At 39.3% G+C, this 26723-nt stretch overlaps 1 protein-coding gene across 4 annotated transcripts in view; it reads right to left on the bottom strand.

Moving 5' to 3' along the window:
• Window positions 1-26723, bottom strand: part of AKR1D1 (aldo-keto reductase family 1 member D1) — an 88567-nt gene that overhangs the window by 14863 nt on the left and 46981 nt on the right. For all 4 annotated transcript variants that reach the window (XM_082400368.1, XM_082400369.1, XM_082400367.1 and 1 more), the window contains 4 exons: window positions 18034-18163; window positions 9948-10115; window positions 5995-6111; window positions 2525-2602 (listed from right to left, as the gene is read on the bottom strand). In XM_082400368.1, the coding sequence (XP_082256494.1) occupies window positions 2525-2602; window positions 5995-6111; window positions 9948-10115; window positions 18034-18126 (456 nt within the window). In that variant the 5' untranslated portion in view covers window positions 18127-18163. The remainder of the gene's footprint in view (window positions 1-2524; window positions 2603-5994; window positions 6112-9947; window positions 10116-18033; window positions 18164-26723) is intronic.

Below are 26723 nucleotides of genomic sequence, written 5' to 3'. Positions count from 1 at the left end.
TCTATAGACTTTCTGTCTACTTATTATCTCAATTATCGAGAGAGAGGTTTTGAAATCTCTGACTAGAATTGTGGATTATTCTTTTTCTCTTTTCAGTTCTCTTAGTTTTGCTTCATGTATTTTGGAGTTCTGTTATTAGGTGCATAGATGTTTAGGATTGAACCCTTTATTATTATAAAACAAAATTCCTTATCCCTGGTAACACTCTTTGCTCTGAAATTTTTGTTGACATTAAAATAGCTAGTCCAGCTCTCTTTTGATTACTGTCAGCCTAGTACATCTTATTCTAGCCTTTTACTTTTATTTTTTAACCTTTTACTTTCAACCTATTTGTGTCTTATTATTTATGTATTATTTTTTTAATTTTTGGCTGCGTTGGGTCTTTGTTGCTGTGTGTAGGCTTTCTTTAGTTGTGGCGAGCAGGGGCTACTCTTCATTGCAGTGTGCAGGTTTCTCATTGCAGTGGCTTTCTCTTGTTGCTGAGCACAGGCTCTAGGTATGCGGGCTTCAGTAGTTGCAGCATGCAGGCTCAGTAGTTGTGGCATGTGTGCTCTAGAGCGCAGGCTCAGTAGTTGTGGCGCATGGGCTTAGTTGCATGTCTTATTATTTAAAATGAGTTTCTTGTATATAATATATAGTGGGGTTTTGCTTTTTATCCATTCTGACAACCTCTGCATTTTAACTGGGTTGTTTAGGCTCTTTACATACACTGTAATTATTGACACCACTGAATTTAAATCCCCCATCTTGCTATTTATTTTCTGTTTTTCCCATCTATTCATTTCCCCTTTTTTCTTATTTTCCTGCCTTCTCTTAGACTGATTATTTTTTATTATTTCATTTTGTCTCCTTTACTGGCTTGTTTGCTATACTCTGGAAGTTTTAACATTTTCTCTTTATGTTTGACATCCTGAAATTTCACTATAAAGCATCCAGGTATGGGTTTCTTTCTCTTTCCTCTTTGGTAATTCATGCCTTTTCAATATCTCTGGGTTTTTTCTTCAATTATTACTTCCTTTTCTTTTTTCTTCTTTCTTTTTTTCTAAGACTTCTATTGTATGGATACTGGAAATTCTAATTTTATGATTTACATCTCTTAGCTTTTCATATTTCACATTTAAAATTTTTTCTTGTCCTTTCCTTCTTCAACTGGGAGATTTCCTCATTCTGATCTTTTAAGCTGATCATCTTTTCCTTTTCTGTATCGATTCTATTTTTATCCCATCTATTGCACTGTGTTCTTATTTTTCCTAATTATTATTTTTGCTTGTTTTAAAAAAATGTTTTCTTGTTCTTATTTCATATTGCTGATATCTTTTTTTATCTCCTTGAATATATTAATTGGCTAATTAAAAAGTTCTTGGTCCTCTGTTCTGTTTTTGTTGCGATATGTAATTGAGATATGTTGTTTCCTTGTGAAATAAATGCCTTGTTATTTTGGGCTCTGAGCTCATTTTCTCCTGAGGATATTAGCTACACTGTGAGGCAGTCCCTTAGAGGAGAATGCCAGACTCCAATCCTAGTTAGCTCCAATGAGGTCAGGAGTGAGTGTATGGTCTTTCGGGTGGAGAGCCCCAGACAGCAGAAAACACACTCAGTGCCTCCTCACCCCTCAAAACAAGCCACAGTTCAGATCCTCAGCTGTAACCTAAACAGGGGGAAGTCTATTAGAATGAGGTGATCATTAGAGTATCATTTCCAGCCTTTGGAGTTTGAATTGGGAGAGGCAGGAAACAACTGCCAGAGGTCACGCAGAGACTTATGTTTTTATCAGCTTCTCACAAGTGCAAGATTTCAGTGCTGCTCTGACTTGATTCCTGAAGACATCTGAACATGAGTCCTAAGTGTCTACATGTGTGGAGTGTGTCCCAAGGCTATAGCAAGAGAGAAATAAGAGCAAAAATCACTCTGATAGTTCCTTTCCTATATTATCTTACTGGTTGCTGAGTTGCCTCTCACTCTAGGTAAAAGCTTCCGTACTACCTCATAAACAAACCAGTTCAAAATATCTGTACCTGCCTCCCACCTAAATCCATAAGGGTTTTCTCATTATTTTCCCCTAGTTTCTCACTCTTATAATCTTGGGGAAAGAGCCAGCAGCCTGCTCAGAAATGGAACCAGAATTATTTTTCAGTTTTTCATATATTATTTTACATTTGTTTCTTTTAGACATCATATTACTGATTTTTAAAAATTCAATTTGAGAAACAAAAAATTTGTGAGTTTATCTCATTTATATATTTTTATTTAGTGTTACAGTAGAACTTATTTCCTTTACTTTCTTTTTCCTCCCACACTTCTCTCTTCCTTATCTTTGGCATTCTTCTCTTCCATCAAAGCAAAATCAAACATTTTACAGCACCCAGAAGTGGAGATTTTATACATCTTTGCTCGTGGTTAGAAATACCTGACTACTACTTTTCATTGGGAGTAAAGGTTGCAACTCTCTGTAAATCGAATAGGAATAATCAGATCACAATTGAAAAATGTAGTCTTTTAACATAAGAGGCCCACTTGAACTTACCTCCCAAGTGGCACACAGATTTGACTTGTGATATAACCATTTGCCATTTTCATCTTTAGGATAGAATTCATCTCCAGGCTGTCAAAAAAGAGAAAGAAAAAGAAAAAGTGTAGTTAACTTTATTTATATCTGGGGATTGAAATGATGGAATTTAAGTTGTCAGTATTCCAATATACCCGGGCCCTGGGAAACCAATTCAAGATATATATATATATATATTTTTTTTTCCCCCTCCCCCTGTGGAACTGTCCAGAAATTCATTTGTCCAACATATATGACACATCAGTCTCATTCTCTCACCCCAGCATTCATTATTCTTTATTTATTGACAGATTATTGTTGTTCTTAAGCCACAAAGTTTTCTCTTAATGATAAAATTTCTCATTAAAGAAAAGTAAAAGTTGAGAATTAGGACTTTTAGACTCAGTGTTTGGATAGTCTATCCTGGCCAAAGTTGAGGACAGCAAATTTCTTACTCTTATAAGAAACCAAAGGTCATCACTAAGGCTGAGAGGAGGAAATTCTTCAGCTAAGTATAGTTGATGAATGCAATGTTCCTTAAGTATAAGGGAAATGCATAGCACATTACTTCTCAGGTCTGGCTAATCGCCCCGTGGTTCTTTTCTTTCCCTTTTTTGGGCCTTCTAGGAGTTCAGCATCTTTTTTTCTACCTCATACACTATGTAAGTGTCAAACCTCCTCCTCTAACTTTTGGATGATACTTTCCCAATGAAGATTGACTATGGTGTGCAAATTGTCTTTCAGATTTCTCCTTTTTTGCTATATTTAAAAATGGGACCCATCTCTTAGGGGCTTGGAAATGGGATAGAAATAAAAGATGATTTCTAGATTCCTTGAGTGGATGGTGGTAATCATCTCCTGAGGTTGGACAAGGAATTGAGAGTTTTGTTTTGCATAGTTTGAGTTTGAAATGACTGTTAGACAGTCAAGTGGATATTTGAAGAGAACAGAGAAGTCTCAGAGAGTGGCTCAGAGAGAGGTCATGGGTACAGATAAAATTTGGGAGTCCTCAGCATATAAAATGGTATTCAATCCATGCAACTGGATGAAATCACCTATAGAGAGAGTATGGCTCAGTAAGACAAGAATATTGAGGATAAAGCACTGGGCAAAACATTTGGAGTTTAGCAGGGAAGAAGCTGTCAAAGAATCACCAGAGGGTGATATCATAGAAGCCATGAGATGAAAATGTTTAAAGAAGGAGGCAGTAGCCAACTGTGCTGAAAGAGATCAAATAAAATATGAGGACAAAGTGTCTACTGGATTTGGTTGGTGGCATAGAAGTCTTTGTAGACCTTGATAATAGGAATTTTTTGTTGTTGAAAATCAAGCAATTGGATAAAATCCATTATATTCTTAAAATTTTCCCCTAATTTTTCGCTCTGCCATCTCACCTGAATGAAACTTTCACCTGGTGATAACAATTTCTCCATGCCCTCTTTAGCAAAGATAATTTCACCTCAATTTTCTTCTATTTCACTGAGAGCAGGAAAAGGACTCCTTTCTCCTCAAAGCCATGTAATCATTCATATTAACTACCCTGGTTATCTCTGATTTCTAAGCCCTTTGACCTTCTCAACACTTATGAGGCTTATTTCCACTCCAGACTCCCTCCATATTTCTTGCTTTTTGCCTTTCCTAATTTTACTTCTGACCTGAAATGGCCTTGTATCTCCATTATGAACTCTGTTACTATTAATAGTTTTTACTCTCCCAAATTTTAATTAAGTCCTCTCCAAGTCTGAACCCATGTTAGATATTTCTATGATGTTCCACTGTGCTTACTTTACTAATCTTTTCATTTGGATAAGCTCATTGTCTTTTTACTCCTTTCCTGCTCCTGACTGTAAGGCATTATTAGAAGAATAACTCAACCCTCTAAAAATCCATGCTATTGACCCTCATTCCTGTTTAGCAATAACTTTGTCTTTTTAAAATGTCTTATCATGATTTTTTGTACTTTGTATTTTGTTGTTCTGAAATTGTGTCTGCTTATTAACTTTACATTTAAAAAATAACAGAGTGGTAAAATATTTTAGCGAGAAAGGTTTTTCTTTAAAAAGAATCATGAGATTCAAAAAGCAAGTGATATTTTGGCTTCAAAGACTGATTTCTCAATTACAGGAAGTACAGGTTCAGTTGGGAGGTAATGTCACTCTACTGTGTAATTTCTCACTGTTAAAAGTTTACCTTCTCTGTGTCCTTGAGCCTTGATCCTATTTAAGAATAGAAATAGAATTTCTTTATTTACCTTCTCCAAAAAGATTTTACAAGTCATTAGTCAGCCACAGAGAAGTAAATTTCATTTTCTCACTTTTAAATACCGGTTCTTTCCAAATCTGTAAGACTCAGCTTAGAACTCTGCCATTTGAATAAGAATCGAAGTTAGCTGAGTGAGGAGAAGCGCTAAGGTCAAAATCCCAAGAGCCTGACATAAAAAAATCACTGTAGTCCACAGGACATTGGGATTATTAGGCTTGTGAGGATAAGGCAGAGGGTAGTGTAGTATAAGGGAACACGTATGAGATTGGCATCAGGGGACCCAGGATCTTGTCCTAATTCTGATGGACTTTAATCCTAAGTAGTTCATTGCTTTTCTTTTCTGTGAAATGAGGTTTCTGGGATATGTAATTGCTAAGGTCACATCTTGGATATGACCACAGAGGAGAGTTAATAAGGGAGGTGCTTCCAGAGAACAGAACGGGGCAGCCAGGTTGGCTGTGTAAAGAAATTCTGGCCACTGCGATGGCAGAGAGTCCTTGTCTTTCGTGTCCAGCAGGATCTGGTTTACCTCATGGACAAGTGGTCAGTTTTGTTTTTCAATCTCTCCTTCCCTCAGTGAAATCTTAAAGCAGCTGCTGCTCTTCAGCAGTGTATACTGGGTGTGTTGGTGGTGCTTAAACTGAGTCCATATACTGAGAAAGTTCAAGGAAGGAGTGCATTTGAATTAGAGGAATAGATATCACCTAGAAGTCCTGATCTTGGAACTGGCTTCAAAAATCTGACTACTCTTTGGGTTATTTTCCTTTGGAGAGGGTGGAGTGTGAGTAGGTTTTCAGTTGTATTTATTATTTTACATTATGTTGTGCAGGGATGTTTTCGTGACTGTGTGAATGGGAAGAAGGGTGTGTCTGGATGCTGGACAACTGCAATGTGGACTACAGCTAGGAGACTACTTGTTGGTTTGATGGAGAGCGTTTATAGCTGCAAAGACATGATATAACAGACAGTGCATTGGATTATGAATCTAGAAACTTGGGATCCAGGCCTGAGTTGGCTACACATAATCTTTCTTGGCATTTGTTGGGTTAGGTCAGTACTATCTGATTTACGGTAACAAAACATCATAATATTCTATGGTGCTAAGTAATGAATGAGCTTCCCGTACATAGATGTTGGCCCATGGTTGCCAAAGAGCAGAGGCCTTACCTTTAGGCTTATGAACTTACCTTAAAAGCCATAGGTATTTCAATGATGTAAAGATCCACATAATCTAGCTGGAGGTCCTTGAGCGTCCTCTCCAGAGTTGGGCGGACCATCTGTGGGTCATGATGTGTAGCCCACAGCTGAAAGAAAAAAAGGGAGATAGTTAACTAATATCCTCATTATTATTATTATTTTTAACAATATGCAGCCCTTTAAAAAAATTTTTTTTTTTAAAGATTGATTGATTGATTGATTGATTGCTATGTTGGGTCTTCGTTTCTGTGCGAGGGCTTTCTCTAGTTGCGGCAAGCGGGGGCCACTCTTCATTGCGGTGCACGGGCCTCTCACTATCATGGCCTCTCTTGTTGCAGAGCACAGGCTCCAGACGCGCAGGCTCAGTAGTGGCTCACGGGCCTAGTTGCTCCGCGGCATGTGGGATCTTCCCAGACCAGGGCTCGAACCCGTGTCCCCTGCATTAGCAGGCAGATTCTCAACTACTGCGCCACCAGGGAAGCCCCCAAAATTTTTTTTACTGTTTCTTTTTTTTTCCGCCGCACCGCGCAGCAGGATCTTAGTTCCCCAACACCCATGCCCCCTGCAGTGGAAGAGCAGAGTTCTAACCACTAGACCACCAGGGAATTCCCCAGCCCTTTATTCTTTACAAACACTCATACACATTGTATTCACCCATTTCATTTCACAAAAATATGTTTACATTGCAGTGTCATCTGAGTATAGGTTGAGCTGATATAAATTGATATCCAGAGTATAACTTTATCCAAATATAGTACCAGAGATTTAAAGATCCACCTGAACCACAGAGTACCTAATTCAGCAATAAAGTCTTCCTCTGCTCTATGCTAATTGCCTAATCGACTCTTAGCACTTTCACTTTTCCTCATTGTGTAATTAGGGAACATGTATCTGACTAGTGGTTCTGACCTGGTTTGGCAATTTATTTTCATTTCATTGATAAAAGGTGTGCTTCATGTGAGTAAGAAATATGGTTGTGTACGTGTCTTCACCAGATCCTCCACATTGTGATGGGCGGTGCAGAAGCTGGTGAAATTTTAAATTATTGCAAAAGTTTAGATCCCTTTTCACTGCTCCTATGTTCTCATTTGGTTCACTTCCTCATTTCCCCAGGAAAATTCTGCCAATCCCTACTAAGATCTAAATCAATAATGTCACCAAAATGGTGGCACGGGAGACCCCAGCCTCCAGTCCTCCAACAAAGATCAACAATTAAATAGCTATTCATGGGGCATCCCTGGTGGTGCAGTGGTTAAGAATCCGCCTGCCAGTGCAGGAGACACGGGTTCGAGCCCTGGTCCAGGAAGATACCACATGCCACGGAACAACTAAGCCCGTACACCACAACTACTGAGCCTGCGCTCTAGAGCCCGCGAGCCACAACTACTGAGCCCATGTCCAACAACTACTGAAGCCCGTGTGCCTAGAGCCTGTGCTCCCGAGAAGCCACCACAATGAGAAGCTTGCACACCACAACGAAGAGTAGCCCCTGCTCACCGCAACCAGAGAAAAGCCCGCGTGTAGCAACGAAGACCCAATGCAGCCAAAAATAAAGTAAATAAAATAAATAAATTTATATAAAAAACAATTAAATAGCTATTCATGAAAAAACAAAACAAAACAGCTATTCATGAATACAAATGGGGAGATGTTGGTCAAAGGGTACAAACTCCCTGTTATAAGATGAATAAGTTCTGGGGATCTAATGAACAGCATGGTGATTATAGTTAACAATACTGTATTATATACTTGAAAGTTGCTAAGAGAATAAATCTTAAATGTTCTCATCACAGAAAATAAATGGTAATTATGTAATGTGATGGAGGTGTTAGCTAACACTATGGTGGTAACCATTTTGCAATATATAATTGTATCAAATCAATGCGTTGTACACTTTATACAAGGCCATATGTCAATTATATCTCAATAAAGCTGAAAAAGTAAATAAAAGGAATGTAGACAGCTTAACATAAATAAGAAAACAAGAAAAAGAAATTACTCGTTCTCTAAAGTGTTAGGTAATGAAAGATTAAGCCTTGGGTTGTCAAACTGGAGCATGTGTACCCTTGAGGTCTGTAAAACATGGGATACTGAAGGGTACCCAGAGCTTCAGGATAAATGAACACATCTTCTTGGAGCATCAAATTTGCTTACATATTTTTTGGAAAAAAAAGTTTTGAATTTATGTACATTTTTTGCCACAAGTAAGAGCAAGCAAAATTAGCAAAATTTGATTTTTTTCCTATGTTGGACAATAATGTTTTTTCTTGCCTTCAGAGCACAGAGAAGAGAAAACAATGTGAGAGTAGAGAAAAATGTGTTTTTGTTGTTACTGTGGGTCCTTTTGGTGTATTGTTGAAATCTCATCTAACTGAAAATTCTGTTTTATATGTTTTAATCTATTTTTATTCAACAAACACATGCAGTACTAGTTCTAGGTACTCTTTAAGTGCTTTGTAAATGTTAACTCATATCAACCTTGAAATGAAATGAAATGGGTGATTTAATTCAGTTCAATTTTTTCATCATGATAGGTATTCCAACAGCTTTAATGGTTTACCAAGGAGATAAGAAGGAAAGTTTTGTTTTTTTTTAATAAATTCAAAAATATTTCCAGCTTTGGGCAGGCTTCTTTGGCTCAGGTCCTCAGGATATGAGTTCAAGTTTATTTTTCCCCGGAAACACTTGGTGAGTTGTAATGAGGGACCCTGTAATAACAAAATCTTTAGGAATCAGGTTGTAAAGCTATAATAAAGTGAAAAGCTTCAGGCTGATATTTTGGGACAGTGGCTCTACATGGCCCCTTGAAATCATAGCCCATAAGTGGCTGGTGACTTGGGGAACTGCAAACTCCTGGAGAGGCTGGAAAGGAGTCGGGAGGACGGGGTTCTGGGGAGTGAGTGAAGTCAGAAGCACCATTTTGTTCTCTTTAGAAAACTTAAGAGAATTGTATTACAAGTTCTCTAAAGTTATACAGTTTTATTCCTGCAAGGCTGCCTGTAAATATGTATCCTATGTTTCCACTGGCTTTCATTTTATCATGATGCTTTATCTTTCTGATTGCTCTTGAATGGATAGTGATTTCTAACACTGGGGATTTCAATTTCTCAAAAGATAGTGATCCAAACAAAATGTGGTATATCCATACAATGGAATATTATTTGGCCATAAAAAGAAATGAAATTCTGATATGTGCTACAACATGGTTGAAAGTAGAAAACATTATACTAAGTGAAAGAAGCTAGACAGAAAAGAACACATATTGTATGATTCCTTTTGTATGAAGTGTCCAGAATAGGAAAACTAAAGAGACAGAAAGTAGATCAGTGTTTACCAGTGACTGGGGGAGAGGGATAAATGGGAAGTGATTACTAGTGGGTAAGAGGTTTCTTTTTGGAGTGATAAAAATATTCTGGAAAAGGTAGTGGTCATGGTTGTACAACTCTGTGAGTATACTAAAAATGGTGAACTTTATGGTACGTGAATTATATCTCAAAAAAAATTAGTGATCTATGGACAAATAGGCATATACAGAAGAAAAAGCTGCCTCCTTTTAAAAGAAGTTTTGACAAATGCTTATTGTAATGTGAACCACCTCCTTACTTCCCCTCACTCCTCAAATCTACTTTCTTTGTAGATTTGACTCTTCCATATTGTCTTAAATCAATGCCCAAGTAGGAAGAAAGAACTTTTCCCTAACCTTCAAGGGGCTAATTAGTCCCTAAATTCTTGGCAAGATTGAGGAACTTGGCAGTTAAGAACTCACTCCTCAGGACTTCCCTGGCAGTCCAGCGGTTAGGACTCTGCACTTCCACTGCAGGGGACACGGGGAACTAAGATCCTGCAAGCCTTTAGGGTTTGGTGAGTTCAACATTCTTCAGCAGAGAAAAGACGTCAGACCCACCATGAACATAAGTCGTGTAGGGTGAAGGGAAGACCTCACCTTTCCGCAGTAGAAGATATCCTGCCTCTGCACCTTTCCTTCTGCTATCTTCTCCCTGATGGCCTCCCCCACTTCGTGCTCGTTCTGGTAGAGGTAGGCGCCATCAATGTGCCGGTACCCCGTGTCAATGGCAATTTTCACTGATCTTGCACAGGTCCCCTTAGGGGTCTAAAATGATAGGGGGGTTGGGTTGGGGGAGAAGAGAAATGTGTCTTTTCTTTAATCATTCTTAATCAGGACACTTGGCACATACATCGTTTTTACAGTGAAAACGACAAATTCGGACACCTAAAAGGACAAGAAAGACCCCTGTGTAGCTGGGTAGGATGAAAGAAAGAAGGGAAAGGATGAGGAGAGGAAGTGGGATGGGACCTGCACCCCTTGGGGGAGCTGAAGGTGAGGAGAGGTTCCCGCACCTGGGGAAGCCCCCTCACCAGCGAGGAGATCAGTTGGGACAGAAGGGGAACTTTGGGGGCTATGGGAGGAGAGCCCAGCAACCTGTCTGTGGCAGGCAGGACAGAGTGAGACCTACACAGATGGTCCTCGCCACAGCCCTGTGTGCCCCAGCCTGAGAGGTGTGTCGCCAGTGTGTATGGGGGCTGGGTGCTAAAATGTGGGGTTTGGAGAGCAGACCCGGGGAGAAGACTTATGTTGACTGTGCGGAGACAGCCTGAAGGGATGGAAGTGAGGAAATCCGCAACTAGGAATGCTTGTAGAGGAAACCCAGACCGCCATAGAAGCGAAGCACCATTGTTAAGTGACTTGCAAGGGGCAGGACTGCCACTGCAGCCTCTCTCCCCACATGAGGCCCCTGCCTCCCTGGGCACGAGGAAGGGCGCCCGGCGGGGCAGGAGCTCTTGTGACCCCGGCCGCTGCTGCATCCACGTCCCCCTCCTCGGCGGGGCGGACTTGTGTGCTCCAGGGCAGCCTCGGGAGCAGGCCCCTGTGGGTGGCCCACAGGCAGAGGTGGTGCTGAAACCACAGCTGAGCCCCAGGGGCTGTGCAACTAAGGAAGAGAAGCTGAAGTCTCTCCTCGCAGCTGCACAAACTGCGTATTGACAACCCTGCAAACAGCTTTGTAAGCTAAGTGCCTGCAGAACATCTAAATGGGCAGCAAGTGCTCCTGCAGCCAAGATGGGCCTAGCTTTAGCAGCTGTAGACTTTGTGGGCACTTACACCGGGGGGTCGGGCCAGGCCAGAGTCTGAGCTGCCCCCATAGTGCACACAGCGGGTCCAGATCCATGATTACTGCAATCCTGGGACCTGACTTCAGTGGATCTGCGCTGGTGGCCTGGTGAAAACAACGTCTGAGGGACTCTGGGGCCAACTGCAGGCATTCCCATGGTTAAGGTGGGGACGAGAGCAGTACCAACAACAGTGTAATCTAAGAGCTTGTACAACAGGTGAAGGTGACACAACAGAGCACACCCATAGGTGAACAGCTCCAGAGGAGGAATGCTCCAGTCCCGCCTACCTCACACCACAGATCAGAAACATAGCTCAGAAACAGATCTGGGGGACTCTACTCTGACAACTAGGGAGCAGACCCCACCCCCGACAGGGCAGTGACAACCACAGAGCAAAGGGGAGGCCCTGCTCAATATCCAGTGCAGGTTCTGGTCACCACAACATCAGTCACACCTCCTATCAAGGGGATAACAGCTAGCAAACACTGAGGAAAGAGGTGGCAGACATCTATACTAAAAAGAGCCCTCTCACCAAAAAATATTAAACCCATGCAGGCTACACAGGGACGTTCCCACATAAAAATAGCCCTCTGTGACAGTCTGAGGGTCTGGCATTGGGAGGAAGAACCCCCAGAGCATTTAGCCTTGAAGGCCAGTGGGGCTTGAGTGCAGGACCTCCACAGGGCTGGGGGAAACAGAGACTCCACTCTTGGAGGGTGCACACAAGGTCTCACGTGCACTGGGACCCAGCACACAGGAGTACTTCCATAGGGACCTGGGCTAGACCTACCTAGGGGTCTTGGAGGGTCTCCTGGGGAGGTTAAGGTAGACTATAACTCACTGTGGGGGCAAAGAGACTGGTAGCAGAACCCCCAGGGAATATTGATTGGAGTGAGCTCTCCTGGAAGTCCACATTTCAGCACTAAGACCCAGCCCCACCCAATAACCTGCACACTCTAGTGCTGGAAAGCCTCATACCAACAACCAACGAGATAGGAACACAGCCCCACCCATCAGAAGACAGGCTGCCTAAAGTCGTACTGAGATCACAGCCACCTCAAAACACACCCCTTGACATGGACATGGCCCTGCCCATCAGAGGGACATGACCCAGCTCCACCCACCAGAGGGCAGGCACCAGTCTCTCCCAACAGGAAGCCTGCACAAGCCCCTGGACCAACCTCACCCACCAGGGGGCAGACACCAGAAGCAAGAGGAACTATGATCCTGCAGACTGTGGGAAGGAGACCATGAACACAGAAAGTCAGACAAAATGAGATGACAGAGAAATATGTTGCAAATGAAGGAAGAAGATAAAAACCCACAAGAACAACTAAATGAAGTGGAGATAGGCAATCTACCTGAAAAAAGTTATATGACCTTTAGAAAAAAGCAAGAAAATAATTTCCATAAAAGTTAGAAGATAAATTACCTCTTGAGGGAGAGATGGTTTTGAATTGGGAAGGGCACACAGAGGGTTTCTGGGGGTTGGTATATTCTAATTTTGGATCTGTGTGCTGGTTACTCAGATGTTAGCTTTAAAAGTATTCACCCTTCTATATATTTCAAAATTTTAAATGTTAAAAAAATAAGGAAGTAGATCAAAAATAAAAGGTAAGTGACTCAAATAAATTCAAAACTTTAGATCCAAAGAATGTAGTAACCTGGGCATGAAACATCCATTTTTGGCCTTGGACCTACTATTTGTTCTCCTTTGTTTGGATCCAATTGCTTGCCAAGCTTTGTAGAGTCTACCCCACGATTTGTATCCTTCAGCCAAGTTACTTCTTTTCTAGGCCCTAGCCAAATTATTTTCCTTGCAGCCACCAACCAAATTTAAGTCCTTATTATTTGTTGCCTGATTTATTAGAGAAGCCATCTCACTTGATCTCTATGTATTTCGCCTCTTCTCATCTTAATTCGATTTAACGTTGGCAGGTTAATAGCTTTGAAATATGAACCTACTTTTTTCTCCCTGGTAGTTTTTTGTTACCATCTACCCCACCCCCCGCCCCCCCTCTCCAGCAAACCATTTTTTGCAGCTTGATGTGCAGCATTCATTGCCTCTGGAGAGGAATGACATAAAATGCAGAAGTTAGTTCTTGGTATTTGATTTCTAAGAGCCAAGGCTTCTGTGGCAGGAGTGTGAGTGTGAAGGGGTCACAGGTACTGCAAAGAACTCAGGATACACATTCTACTAAAAGTAAAAACAAACACCAGCTGAATTATTTTCTTTGACTCTTAAAATACTGGCTCATATAGCATTTTACAAAAATATAAATGAGTCGCCATTACTTAAAAGTTATTAATTACTTTACAATATTCTTTGAAAAATGTGAGAAGATCAGGCCACACTGGACTTTTGTTTATGCATGACAATTAGGTGTAGTGGAGAAATTACCATCTTCATTTAGAATGGTGAGTGGAATCCCTGGTACTCTATTTATTGTGTCTTGTACCGTCAATCGCCTCCTAAGTGTTACTTGCACATGTTTTTTGTGTTTTTGTTTTTGTTTTTGTTTTGTAGCAAAGAAGAAAAGAAAGCATTTCTTGCACTTATATCTACTATCAAAATGAGAAAGCAGAACAAAACTGAGAAATAGACTTGGCTCTCTAGGACCACTTATTTATGGTTCCTGCCTTGTCCCTGGTCCCTTTAGGTAGAGATTGTGGGAACATCCTCAACCCTGACAAAGATTCTTTCATGGACCAAACTCTAATCAGGTTCTTTTGAACTCGTTTCCAACTTGGACTTTCATACTCATCTCTGCTCTGTCCAGGCTTAGGAAGAATCCTGCTAAGTCAGTTTAACCACAACCTCTCACCCTCCATATCTGATCACACTTGATATCAAATCAGGTTCCTCCTCCTCCACCATGCCCCAGGAGATGTCTAGTCGCCCCACCCTGTCTTCAGCAAGAATCCTGTTAGGTCAGTTTAGCCAGAATCGCCCCTTATTCCTGATGTTTCCTCTTAGTAACTTTCTACCCACAGATCCCAACCCTGCACCTTGGTTATAAATTCTCACTTGCCCATGTATTCAGAGTTGACACCGATCTCTCTTCCCTACTACAAAATTCCATCACGGTGGCCCCTTGATGTTTCAGGCTCCTCCTTGGTACTCAAGAGATTGGACTTCACCTCTCCTTTGCCCCATATACAAAGCCTTTTGCTCACTCTTCAGAGTGTGAAAACTGTTTACAGCTATAGAAATCTTAACCAGAGCCACCCAGGAAGGGATACTGGATCAGTTACAACCCCAACCTAGGCTACTCCTTCCCTATAGCTTGGTGTTTCCTGATCTACCCCATAACTAGACTTGTTCACTGTTACTTTCATCTTTGAACAAGCACTTCAGCTTTTCTTTATATTTTATTTATAAGTGTATTTATTTTTTCTGCCTTCAGTCACTCACGGATTTCAAATCCCTTGTTTCTAGTCCATTGTTTCGATCCCTGTGTTACCTAGAAAAATGCCTCATACATGGTAGGCACACAATAAATATTTATTGAACTGAATTATTGCCCATTTTCCAAAATATTTACCATTGGTCCCAGATGTGTGTCATTTGCACACTTGGTAACATTCTTGAGTTTTACTTGAAGTCTTTGATAAATATTGGTTATTAACTCATGGGCTGATATACATAAAAACCAAATTAATTTCTATCAAAGCAGAAAAAGGAACAAGATTCAAAACTCTTGCCTATCGGACTTTCTCAGACAGAGATATAGGGAGAGAGACAGGAAGAAGGGAGACTTGCTGGGAGGCTATTATAGACTATTTCATCCCTGTATGAAAACATTCTGGGAATCTGTCCTAGGGAAATGGCGCATAGATAATTTGTACAGTTCAGTTTTCATTAGTTAGTGATCATCAAATGAGGAAATGCACAGAGAGCTTGGTGCTACTAAATGTTGGTTCCATCTCAAATTCCCTGACTCCACAGGCACGAAACACCTCCACAGGCATGAAAGTTGGGCATATTAAGAGAAAAAAAATCTTTGTAAGTCAGGAGAAGCTAGGCTGGTTGGCCTGACACAGCTGCACAATAATGTTCCTCCGGGCTGCTGTTCTACAGTTCCTATCGCCACGTGTGTGACAGTGGAGTCTCAAATGGGCAGATGCTGGAGGAGAGGGTGTTGTTAGTCTTCCTTATCTCAGCCTTTCATCTCTGCTCCTACCCCGACTCCCCCTGAAGACAAGCCTAAATCTTCCCCTGGCGCCTGCTAACTTCTGTATCAAAATGGAACAGGATCCCAGGACAAATATTGACTGATTTGATTATATACATGAAATGTGAAGGATTTCAGTTAATGAGTTACCTCAGCCTGTCATTCTCCTTCCATCTCTTGTGGAATGAAAGGTTTTGAAAAGCACCTCAGGCACGCCAAGGGGGGAAGACTGAATTTTGGCATCAGATTTCATCTCTAGGACTAAGATTCTGACGTTAAATCTAATTCGGTGCTTTTATTTCCTGGTGACCGACTTGGGCATGGGTACTCCTAGTCTCATCAGCCCTCGGTAGATGGTGAGGGAGTTGTCAGTTGTACGGCTTTGAACAGAAACTGCTGAGTGTTCCAGCTCAGAGATACTCCACCCTCTCCACTCCCCGTCTCCCCCTCAACCTAGCTCTGCCTATCCCCCTCCCCCAAATCTTCCATGGTGGGCATTTTTCCTCACATTAGAGTGTCCAATTTTGTGAGACATACCTTTAGTCCTGTATTTCTGATCACAAATGTGGTTTGCGCATGCACAATCTTCATTTCTAATAGTATTCCTCGAATGCCATATTCTCTAACTGCAGTATGTCTTATCTTCTGAAGTGAGTTACAACTCTTTTTGGGAAGTGACACATGAATGCTTTTGAATGTCTCCATCCTGTAGCATTTAATATTACTAGACACATAGCAGGCACTTAATATTTATTGGTAGATTCAGCACTTTGAACCCCACTGAGTTTCAGGAGATAGATAGAGAGATAGAGAGATAGAATGATAGATGTGCAAGCAAGGAGCCATATAATTGATAGAGAGTCATTGAAATGAGTAGAGGCATGACATAATTAGATTCATATCCTAGATCTATCATTCTATCTATCTATCTATCCATCCTAGGTACTTTCTGGATATATTCCTAGATACTTTCATATATAGAAATACATATAGAAAGTCATAGAAATATACAGCTGCATTGACATAACATACATTTATAACAGGTAATATAGTATAGGGACTCAGAGGATAGGATCTAGGCCAAAACTACATTGGTTCAAATTCCAGTTCTCTTCCTCAGCATTATAAGTTTGGGACATTTTATTTTATCTTGCCATGCCTCAGTTTTCTCATCTGTAAAACGGGGCAAAATGGTTATCTCTTTCATAATGTTGTGAGGATTAAATTAGAAAATGCATGTACTATAAAGTACTACAAAGAGTTCCTGGCACACGGTTAAGTGTTAAAAAAATTTTAGCTATTATTATTGTATGCATTTACAACTCCATATCCTCTGATGCACATATATATATATATATATATATATATCTCCTTTCATTCACTTGACAAGGATTACCTGAACACCCAGCACACATACTATACTGGGAATATAGAGCTGAACAAGACATGGTCTCTTTCCTGATGGATTTTACATCTGATAGGGAAGATTGCACAGCAACAATGGTAACAATATAGTGTGATAAGTGCTACAACAGAGTTGAGTATGAGGGGCTATGTGAACACGCAGGACGGGCAAGTTGTGGTGGCTGGGAGATGAGTTTCTAAGGAGAGGTATCCTCCAGCTGAGTCTTGCAGGTTTAGTAAAAATTAGTCAGCTCAGGAGAAAGCGTGTTCCAGGTGGAGGGCAGCATGTTCAAGGTCATGGAGATGGGAGAGTTATTCAAGGAACTCAGGTAGCTATGTTTTACATGAGGGAGAGGTGGAAGAGTGGTGGTAGATACTGCTGGACTGACAGGTCTTGACTAAACCATAAGGCCCAATGTGCAAGTGAGGAGTATGGCCTCTACCCTATAATTGATAGGGAGCCATTGAAAAATTAGGCAGAGGCATGACATAATCAGATTCATATCCTTGTGCCTCTGTGCTTCTCTTTCTGCCTACAATGTCCTGCCTCAGCTCTGCTTCTCTGCCTAGCTAACTCATACTTAGTTTAACAGAGTTCATGCACACATGATCATTCAAATTTCAGTAGCATTTCTAGATATAATCACTGTTTATTCTGGTAATCAGCATTAAATGTGGAATTGCAATGTGGAAAGCAGAAAGATATTTTTCTTACAAATAGAAGCTTTTCTGTGTTTTAATGGAAACCCACTTCAGTCCTCATGGTCAAATCTAACTCTTCCCTTTCCTGTGTTTTCAGAGAGATACTGTTTATAATTCTCAGACAGCATTTACTCTTCATTGTTCTATGATTAATTAGTTATTAGAGTCTGTCTCCTCTATTAGATTTTTAATCCCTAGACAGCAGAGGCACTATTCTCTTCATATTTGAAGCTTCTATAGCCTAGTGCTTCATACATGGTAGGTTTTCACTAAATGTTTTGTTGGACTGAGCTAAAAATTCTCAAATATGAACTTAAAAAAATCATAAACCATAAACTCAGAAATTTTATGTACTTCAGTTCAACCTAATAACCAGCATTCAGGCTGAATTTTAGTAAAGGAAGCAGAAAGGTCCCATTCTTTAAGGCGAGGTACTTTAAAATCATAAACTAATTTAGTTTAACCATTGGCTCAGTACTTATTCAGCCAAACAGCAGTCCTTCAAGGTTGCATTCATTATTACAAAAATTAAATCAATGAAATCCATTCAAAATGAATTACAGATTATCCTTTAGGAAAGTGTTAATTAAAAAAAAAAACAGAGAGAGATAAGCTTACCAATCTAGGTTCTGAGTAGGTACCAAGTCCGATGATAGGAATGCTGTTTCCATCACTTAGAGGTATGCGGTGATATGCAGCACTGAGGTACATCTTGCAAAGTCTGAGGTTTCAATTTCTAGAAATGATTCTGAACACCACAGAAAAGCCTTTTTGAAAAGGTGTCCTAATGCCTATTTAATCAAAGAAAGGAGAGCCAGAGGGAGGAGCAGTGGGAGGGAAGAGAGATTTCTCAACCTGTTTTTTTTTCAGGTTGTTCTGGAAATCCTAATTGAGGTTGTCCTTTGAACTTATCAGAGGCATGTAAATAATAACCCATTTTGATCTTATGCTTACTTCCTTGCAAAGAAATGATTTTAAAAATAAAAGGAAACAAATCTAGCTGGCTTCTGTCAGCTAGGATGCTTTGGTTGGTAAGTAACAGACCTATCACAAATTCTCTGAAATAATAAAAGAAATTTATTGGTCTATATTCCTGAAAACCCCAACCTTAGGGCTAGCTCCAGGTGTGACTAAGTTTTCCAGGACTTCCCTAGAGATTTGGGCTAGCAGGACTGGGAAGGGGTCTGGAATTTTTATCACCTAGTTAAGTGGGAAACTGGACTGGAGGGGAAAATGATATGGCCAGGAACCAGTTTTTCACTCTCAGTTCATTTCTCTGCCTCCTTGCTCTCTCAGTGGATTTTCTCTTTATCACTGAAAGATGGTAACCAGTCCTTAGAGTGACATGGTTCCAGGCTCCAACCCAACAAAAAAAGGAATTTTACGTCATAGCTCACACAGTAATCCAGAAATAGGGTCCAGTTGGCCTCAATTGCCTTTCTTAGTTCCTGGAGCCAACCACTAAGTCAATCACAGGGGTCAAAGAAAATAAAAGACTGATTGCTTTAATGTAATTAGAAGCCATTTCTAAATTTGGAGTTGGGCTTAATCCCACCTGGGCAGATTCTGGAGATGTTAAGAAAAAGGAAAGGAGTAGCAGTTAGTGAAACAATTAACACATGTTTATTATAGTCTTCCTCCAAAGGATTGTGCTGTTTATGAGAGTTTTAGACCTGGTGATCTTAAAGATAACTGTGTCCATGATGGTGAAAGTATCCTGAAGTATGTCTCTAACTGACTTGTCTTCTCTCCAGGACAACTTCATTCTTGCTTACACACACATGATCAGCCAGTGGACACAATAATTTCAACTATGTTGGGGCAGGGTGGAATATGGGCAGTAGTGATCTTCAACATTGTTTGTAATTCGATCCAACAAACACTTATTGTGCACCTTTGTGTGCTAAGATGTTGGCTATATATGTTTCTTTATTTTTCTTATTTTTGACTTTTTTGGTGTTTAGCTCTATGAATTTTAGCACATGCACAGATTTGCGTAACTGCCATCACAATTGGGATATTGAAAAATTCTATAACCCAAAGAACTCCTTCATGCTATTTGTTTGTAATCAAAAGCTCCCCCACCAGCAACTCGTAAAAATCACTCTCTGTTTTCCGTTGCTATAGTTTTATATTTTGAGAATATCATGTGAATTGAATCATATAGTATGTGACCTTTTGAAATTGGCTTCTTTCACTCAGCATAACACCTTTGAGATTCATACAGGTTGTTGTTTGTATCAATAGCTTATTTGTTTTTAATTGCTGAGTAGTAATGTATATATACATTATATATATGTGCCACCGTTTGTTTCTCTATTTGAAGGACATTGGTTTGTTTCCAGTTTTTGATGATTGTGAATAGTGCTGCTATAAATATTTGTGTACAGGTTTTTGCATGAATATTAGTTTTCATTTCTCTTGGTTAAATACCCAGGAGTGGGATTGCTGGGTCATGTGGTGTGTTTAACTTTGTAGGAAGCTGCCAAACTGCTTTTCAGCATGATTATATCATTTTGCATCCCCATTAGCAATGCACGCGAATTGCTATTTTTCCGCATCTTTGACAGCACTTAGCATTGTCGGTATTTTTTAATTTTAGTCATTCTGATAGGTTTGTCATGGTATCTCATTGTTAATTTTAATTTGCATTGTGGATAATGATGTTGAACACTTTTTCACATACTTATTTGCCATCTATATCTCCTCGTGGTGAAGTGCCTATTCAAACATGGGTTCAGTGCCCATTTTTTAGTGGAGTTGTTTGTCTTCGTAGTGTTGAGTTTTGAGATTTCTTGGTAAATCCTTAATACATGCTCTCTACTGAATACATGGTTTACAAATATTTTTTTTTCTCAGTATGTAGTTTGTCTTTTCATTCTCTTGACTGTGTCTTTCATGCAGCAAAAGATTTTAATTTTGATAATGTTCAATTTTTTTGTGTTGTTTTAGAGTTTCATGTGAAAGAATTTTTTGTCTAACCCTAGGTCACAGAAGTTTTATTCTATTTTTTTTCTAAAAGTTTTATATAGTTTCATGTTTTCCATTTAGATCAATAATCCATTCAGAGTAAATTTTTGTATAATCTAGCATATTTAGGTAGAGGTGTTTTGTTTTCTTTTACGTAAGGGTATCCTATTGTTCCAGTTCCATTAGTTGAAAAAAAGTATGCTTTCTTCACTGAATTTCTTTTGCACTACTGTTAAAAATCAAAGGTCATATTTGGGTAAATCTACTTTTGGACTTTCTACTTGGTTTCATTGATTTATGTGTCTCTTCCTTTACTGATACCACATTGTTTAAATTATTCTAATTTTATAAAAGGACTTAAAATCAAATGGTATAATTTGTCCAACTTTATTCTTCTTTTCCAAAAGTGTCTTAGCTATCCTTATTTATTAACTTTCTATATAAATGTTAGAATCAGCTTGTCTGTGTCTTCAAAAGTCCTGCTAGAATTTTTTGAATTGAGTTAAATCTGTAGATCAATTTCTTATCTTTACTCCTTTGAGTCTTTGAATCCATGAACACAGTATTTCTCTCCATTTATTTAGGTCTTCAGCATTTTGAAGTTTTCAGCCATACACATCCTATATTTGTTTTGTTAGATTTATATCTAAGTATAGGTATAAATATTTATTTCTTAGAGCCATTGTACATGGCATTTAAAAAATCCTGTTTCCAACTGTACATTGCTAATACATAGAAATAGGGTTGATTTTTATGGCTTCAATCATTTAGTATTTATTGAGACTTGATTTGTTTTTGTTGCCTGACATACTGTCTATCATGGAGAATATTCCACATGTGCTTGAGAAAAATATGCAATCTGCTGTTTTGGGTAGGGTCTTCTCTAGATGTCTTTTAGATATAGTTGGTTCATAGCACAATTCAAGTCCTCTATTTTTAAACTGATCTTCTGTCTAGTTGTTTTATCTATTCTTTAGTGGCGTATTGAAGTTTCTAACTGTTACTGTAAAACTGTCTATTTCTCCTTTCAACTATGTCAGTTTTTTGCTTCATATATTTTGTGGTTCTTTTGTTAGAGGCATATATGTTTATAATTGGTATATCTTGATATATTGACCCTTTTGTCAACATGTAATGTCCTTCTTTGTCTCATAACGATTATTGACTTCAAGTCCATGTTGTCTGATATTAGTATATCCACCCCAGGTCTCTTTTGGCATTTTTTTATTGCATGGAATTTATTTTTCATCCTTTTACTTTCAATCTATTTATGTACTTGGATTTAAAGTGAGTCTCTTTTAGACAACATATATTTGGATCATTTTAAAAAATCTATTCTTCCAATCTCTTCTTTTTAATTGGAGGGTTCAATCCATTTACAGTTAAGTAATTATCTATAAGAAAGGATTTACTTCTGCAATTTTGCTGTTTGTTTTCTCTATGTCTTATTTTCTTTTTATTCCTCAATTTTCTTTTTATCCCTCCACTACTGCCTTGTTCTGTGAGTGATTTTTCTTTTCTAGTTTACTGTTCTGACTCCCATCTTGTTTCCTTTTCTGTATACTTAAAAAAAGGTTATTTCCTGTATGTTTTAGTCAGCTTGGCTGCTATAACAAAATATCATAGACTGTGTGGCTTCAGCAACAGCCATTTATTTTTCACAGTTATGAAGACTGAAAAGTCCAAGGTCAAGGTCAAGATACTGGCAATGAGTTCCTGATGAGAGCTCTCTTCCTGGCTTTCAGATGGCCTACTTCTATTTATGTCTTCACATGGTGGGGAAAAGAGAGAGAGTGAGAGAGAGAACAAGCACACTCTGATCTCTTCTTATAAGGGTATAAATCTCATCATGAAGACCTCACACTCATGACCTCATCTAATTACCTCCCAAAGGCCCCATCTTCAAATACCATCCACAATGGGAGTTAGGGCTTCAACATATGAATTTTGGGGAGACACAATACAGTCCATAATACTAGGGTTACCCTGGGGTTACAATTAGCATTTTAACTTTGTAAGAATCAAGTTTGAATTAGTACCAAGCTACCTTCAGTAGTATTGGGTTGGCCAAAAAGATCATTTGGGCTTTTCCATAACATCTTACGGAAAACCCCAAATGAACTTTTTGGCCAACCCAATACATAAAAACTCTGATCCTTTAAAACTCCATCTCCCCCCTTTATGTTGTTATTTTTACCAATTACATCTTTATACATTGTGGGTCAATTAACATAAATATATAATTATTGCTTTATTTATCTTTTAATCATGTAGAAAAAAAAGAGTTATAAACCAGACATACAATACTACTGGTTTTTGTATTTATCTATGTAACTACATTTACTGTTGTGTTCTTTATCTCTTCATATGGCTTCAATTATCCTTTTATTTCAGCCTGGAGGACTCCCTTTAGCATTTCTTGTAGTACAGGTCTACTAGTAATGAGCTCTCTCTGTTTTTGTTCATCTGGGAATGTGCTAATTTCTTCTTTTTTTAAAGGATAGTTTTGCCGGATATGCAGTTATTGGTGGACAGTTCTTTTCTTTCAGCCCTTTAAATATGTCACCCCACTGTCTTCTGGCTTCCAGTTTCCAAAGACAAATGGGCTATTAATTACACACAGTATCCTTGTATGTGATGAATCACTTCTCTCTTGCTGCTTTCTAGGCTCTCCCTTTGTCTTTGGGATTTGACAAGTTGACTATAATGTGTCTTCCTGTGAATCTCTCTTGGTTTATGCTTCTTGGAGTTCATTGAGATTCTTGGATATTTAGATTTATGATTTTCATCTAATCTGGGACATTTTTGGCCATTATTTCTTAAATAGTCTTTTTGTTTCTTTCTCTCTTCTCCTTCTGGGACTCCTGGTATGTATATGTCGGTATACTTGAAGGTGTCTCATAGGTCTGTTAGGTTTGGATCATTTCTTTCCTTCTTTTCTCTTTTCACTGCTTAAACTGGATGTCAATTGATCTATCTGTATTTTTCATCTCCAGAATTTCTATTTGTTTCAATTCTATAATTTCTATTAATATTCTGTATTTGGTGAGACATATTCTCCTGGTTCCTTTGTTCTTTCTCCATGATTTCCTTTAGCTCTTTGAGCATATTTAAGAGAGTTGATTTAATGTTTCTGTCTAGTAAGTCTAAATGCCTAGGTGTCCTCATGGACAGTGTCTATTAATTTCTTTTCTTCCCCCTGTGAATGAGCCATACTTCCCAGTTTATTTGTATGCACTGTAATTTTTTTTTTTGTTTAAACGTGGAGATTTTTAATATTAAAATGTGACAACTCTGGAAATCAGATTTCCCCCCTCTTCAGGGTTTGTTTTTGCTGTTTGTTGTAGGCTGTTGCTGTTTGCTTGTTTTGTGACTTCTCCAAACTATTTTGGTTAAGTCTGTATTGTTTGTTATGTGAAGTCTGTGTTCCATTAACTTAGGGGTCACCTAGTGTTTTGACAGAGTTTCTTTCAATGGAAAAAGAAAAGGAAAGGAAAGAAAAAAATACTCTCCCAGTCTTTGCAGATTGGTTCTATGTTGGAGCACTCCTTCAGTGCTTAGCCAGGCTGCTTACAATTCTGCCTTAGCCTTCACTCACAGCTTGCACAGAGCCTGAAGGCCAGTCAGAGGTAAAAGCCTGGAGTCTTCTCAGGCCTTTTTTGAGCATGTACCCACCCCTGACACTATGTATACCTGATTCCCTGGTATGTATGGGAGCCTTTAAAGGCCCCTTTACCCCCACATATCTCTTTTCCCTACCTGTTGTTTCCCAGGGTTTCCAGTCTGTCTGTTGCTTGTCCCAACTGTTATCCTTAGCCCGAGGCTGCCACAGCCAATATTTCTGCCTTTAAATGCATATAGGAAAAACCTCCTAGGCTGTCACCTTAGCCCTAGAAATGCTTGAGTCAGGCAAAGTAAAGGCAAGCACTTCAGAGAGCCACCATATGGGCTGGAACTTACAACCACAATCCTTAGAGAATTCTTCGAGAAATTCTGCATTGCTCCCTCTGTCACTAGCCTCCTGCACCAGGAATGTGGGTGCAGTCCTGGTGGCTGGCACCAAATAGGGGTATAGCACGTGGGACGTAGGCGATTTAAATCACCACAGCTGTCTCTTACTGCAAAGCAATAGCTTCTTTCTTCATCAAGCTTTCCCCTGGTTGTAAATTTTTGACTAGACTCCAGAGTTCTGCAAAAAAAAAATGATGCTGACAGCTTTTTCCAGCTCATCAGTTTTTTTGTAAAGGGACAGAGCCCTGGAGTTCCCTACTCTCCTATTTTCCTCTATTCATTTTTTAAAAATCTTTTAAAATTTCTCTGTTTTGAGATTGGATTATTTCTCTTGACTTATATTCAAGTTCACTTAATCTTTCCTCTGTCTTCTTCTCTTTTCTTTCTCCATTCTGATACTGAACTCATCCACTGAGTTCCTTTTTTTCTTAAATAGACTTTATTTTTTAGAGAAGTTTTAGGTTCACAGCAAAATCGAGCAGAAACTACAAGAGTTCGTGTATACTTTTTGCTCCTCCACGTGCTTCTCCCACTATCACCATCCCCACCAGAGTGGTATACTTGTTACAACTGATGAACCTATACTGACACATCACTATCCACCAAAGTCCATGCTTTACGTCAAAGTCCATGGTTTACATCAGAGTTGACTCTTGGTGTTGTACATTCTATGGGCTTTGAAAAATGTATAATATCATGTGTCCACCATTACAATATCATACAGAATAGTTTCACTGCCCTAAAAATCCACTGTGGTCTGCTTACTCACCCCTCCTTCCTTCCTAATCCCTGGCTTCTACTGATCTTTTTACTGTGTCTGAAGTTTTGTCTTTTCCAGAGTGTCATATAGTTGGAATCATAGATTTTCACATTGGCTTCTTTCACTTAGTAATATGCATATAAGGTTGCTCCATGTCTCCCCCACCCTTCATGTCTTTTCATGGCTTGATAGCTCATTTCTTTTTAGCAGTGAATTATATTCCATTGTTTGGATGGACCACAGCTTCTTCTTTTTTTTTAAAAATAAATTTATTTATTTATTTATTTTTATTTATTTTTGGCTGCCTTGGGTCTTCGTTGCTGTGCACGGGCTTTCTCTAGTTGTGGCGAGCGGGGGCTACTCTTGGTTGCGGTGCGTGGGCTTCTCATTGTGGTGGCTTCTCTTGCTGCGGAGCACGGGCTCTAGGCGCGCTGGCTTCAGTAGTTGTGGCACGCAGGCTCAGTAGTTGTGGTTCGTGGGCTCTAGAGCACAGGCTCAGTAGTTGTGGCCTACAGTCTTAGTTGCTCCGTGGCATGTAGGATCTTCCCGGACCAGAGCTCGAACCCGTGTCCCCTGCATTGGCAGGCAGATTCTTAACCACTGCGCCACCAGGGAAGTCCCCACAGTTTCTTTTTCCATTCACCTACTGAAGGACATCTTGGTTGAGCCCAAGTTTTGGCAATTATGAATAAAGCTGCTACATACATTTGTGTGCAGGTTATTGCGTGGACATAAAATTTCAACTCCTTTGGTTTAACTCCAAGGAGCACAATTGCTGGATCATGCTATAAGAACAATTGTTTAGTTTTGTTAGAATATTTGTTTAGTTTTGTAAGAAACTGCCAAACTGTCTTCCAAAGTGGCTACACCAAAGTGGCATTCCCACCAACGATGAATGAAAGTTCTTGTTGCTCCACTTTAATGAGTTTTTTATTTAAGTTATGTTTTTCATTTCTAAAATTACTATTTGATCATTCTTTATTAAAAAAAAATTTCTTTGTTGAGACTTTCTATTTTTTCACTGGCTTCAAGAGTGTTCTTGATTGTTGGTAAGGCACTTTTGTAATAGCTGCTTTAACATCTTTGCCAAATAATTACAATCTCTATGACATCTTGGCATTGACATCTTTTGGTTTTATCCTACATAAATTTATATTTTCCTTGTTATTCACTTGCAATGTAAATTCAGATTATATTGAAGAGTTTTTGAATATTAGGTCTTAAGACATTGGGTCCTATTTATATCCTGTAAAATGTTGATATTTTTTGTTTTAGAAGGCAGTCAACCTGGTTAGGTTTAGGCCACAAGGTTCCCCTGCCTCTGTGAACTATGGTTCATTTCTCAGATTTTACAGTGATCTTTGGATTTATCTTGCATGTATAGTAGCTGATGGCAAATCTGGGACTTAGGCAATGGTGTATCTATATAGTTCATTTCTCAAAATATTTGATATAACGAATAGTATCTGATCCAAGCATACACAGTTTAGGGGTGAGCCCAGGGTAGTTCACAAACAACTTTATGGTGTCACTTTCCCAAATTCTTCCCTCACTACAATCTCTTGGT

Source organism: Balaenoptera borealis (genome assembly GCF_965194805.1).
Source record: "Balaenoptera borealis genome assembly, chromosome: 7".
Classification (NCBI taxonomy): domain Eukaryota; kingdom Metazoa; phylum Chordata; class Mammalia; order Artiodactyla; family Balaenopteridae; genus Balaenoptera; species Balaenoptera borealis.
This window is presented reverse-complemented; position numbering and strand designations above follow the sequence as displayed.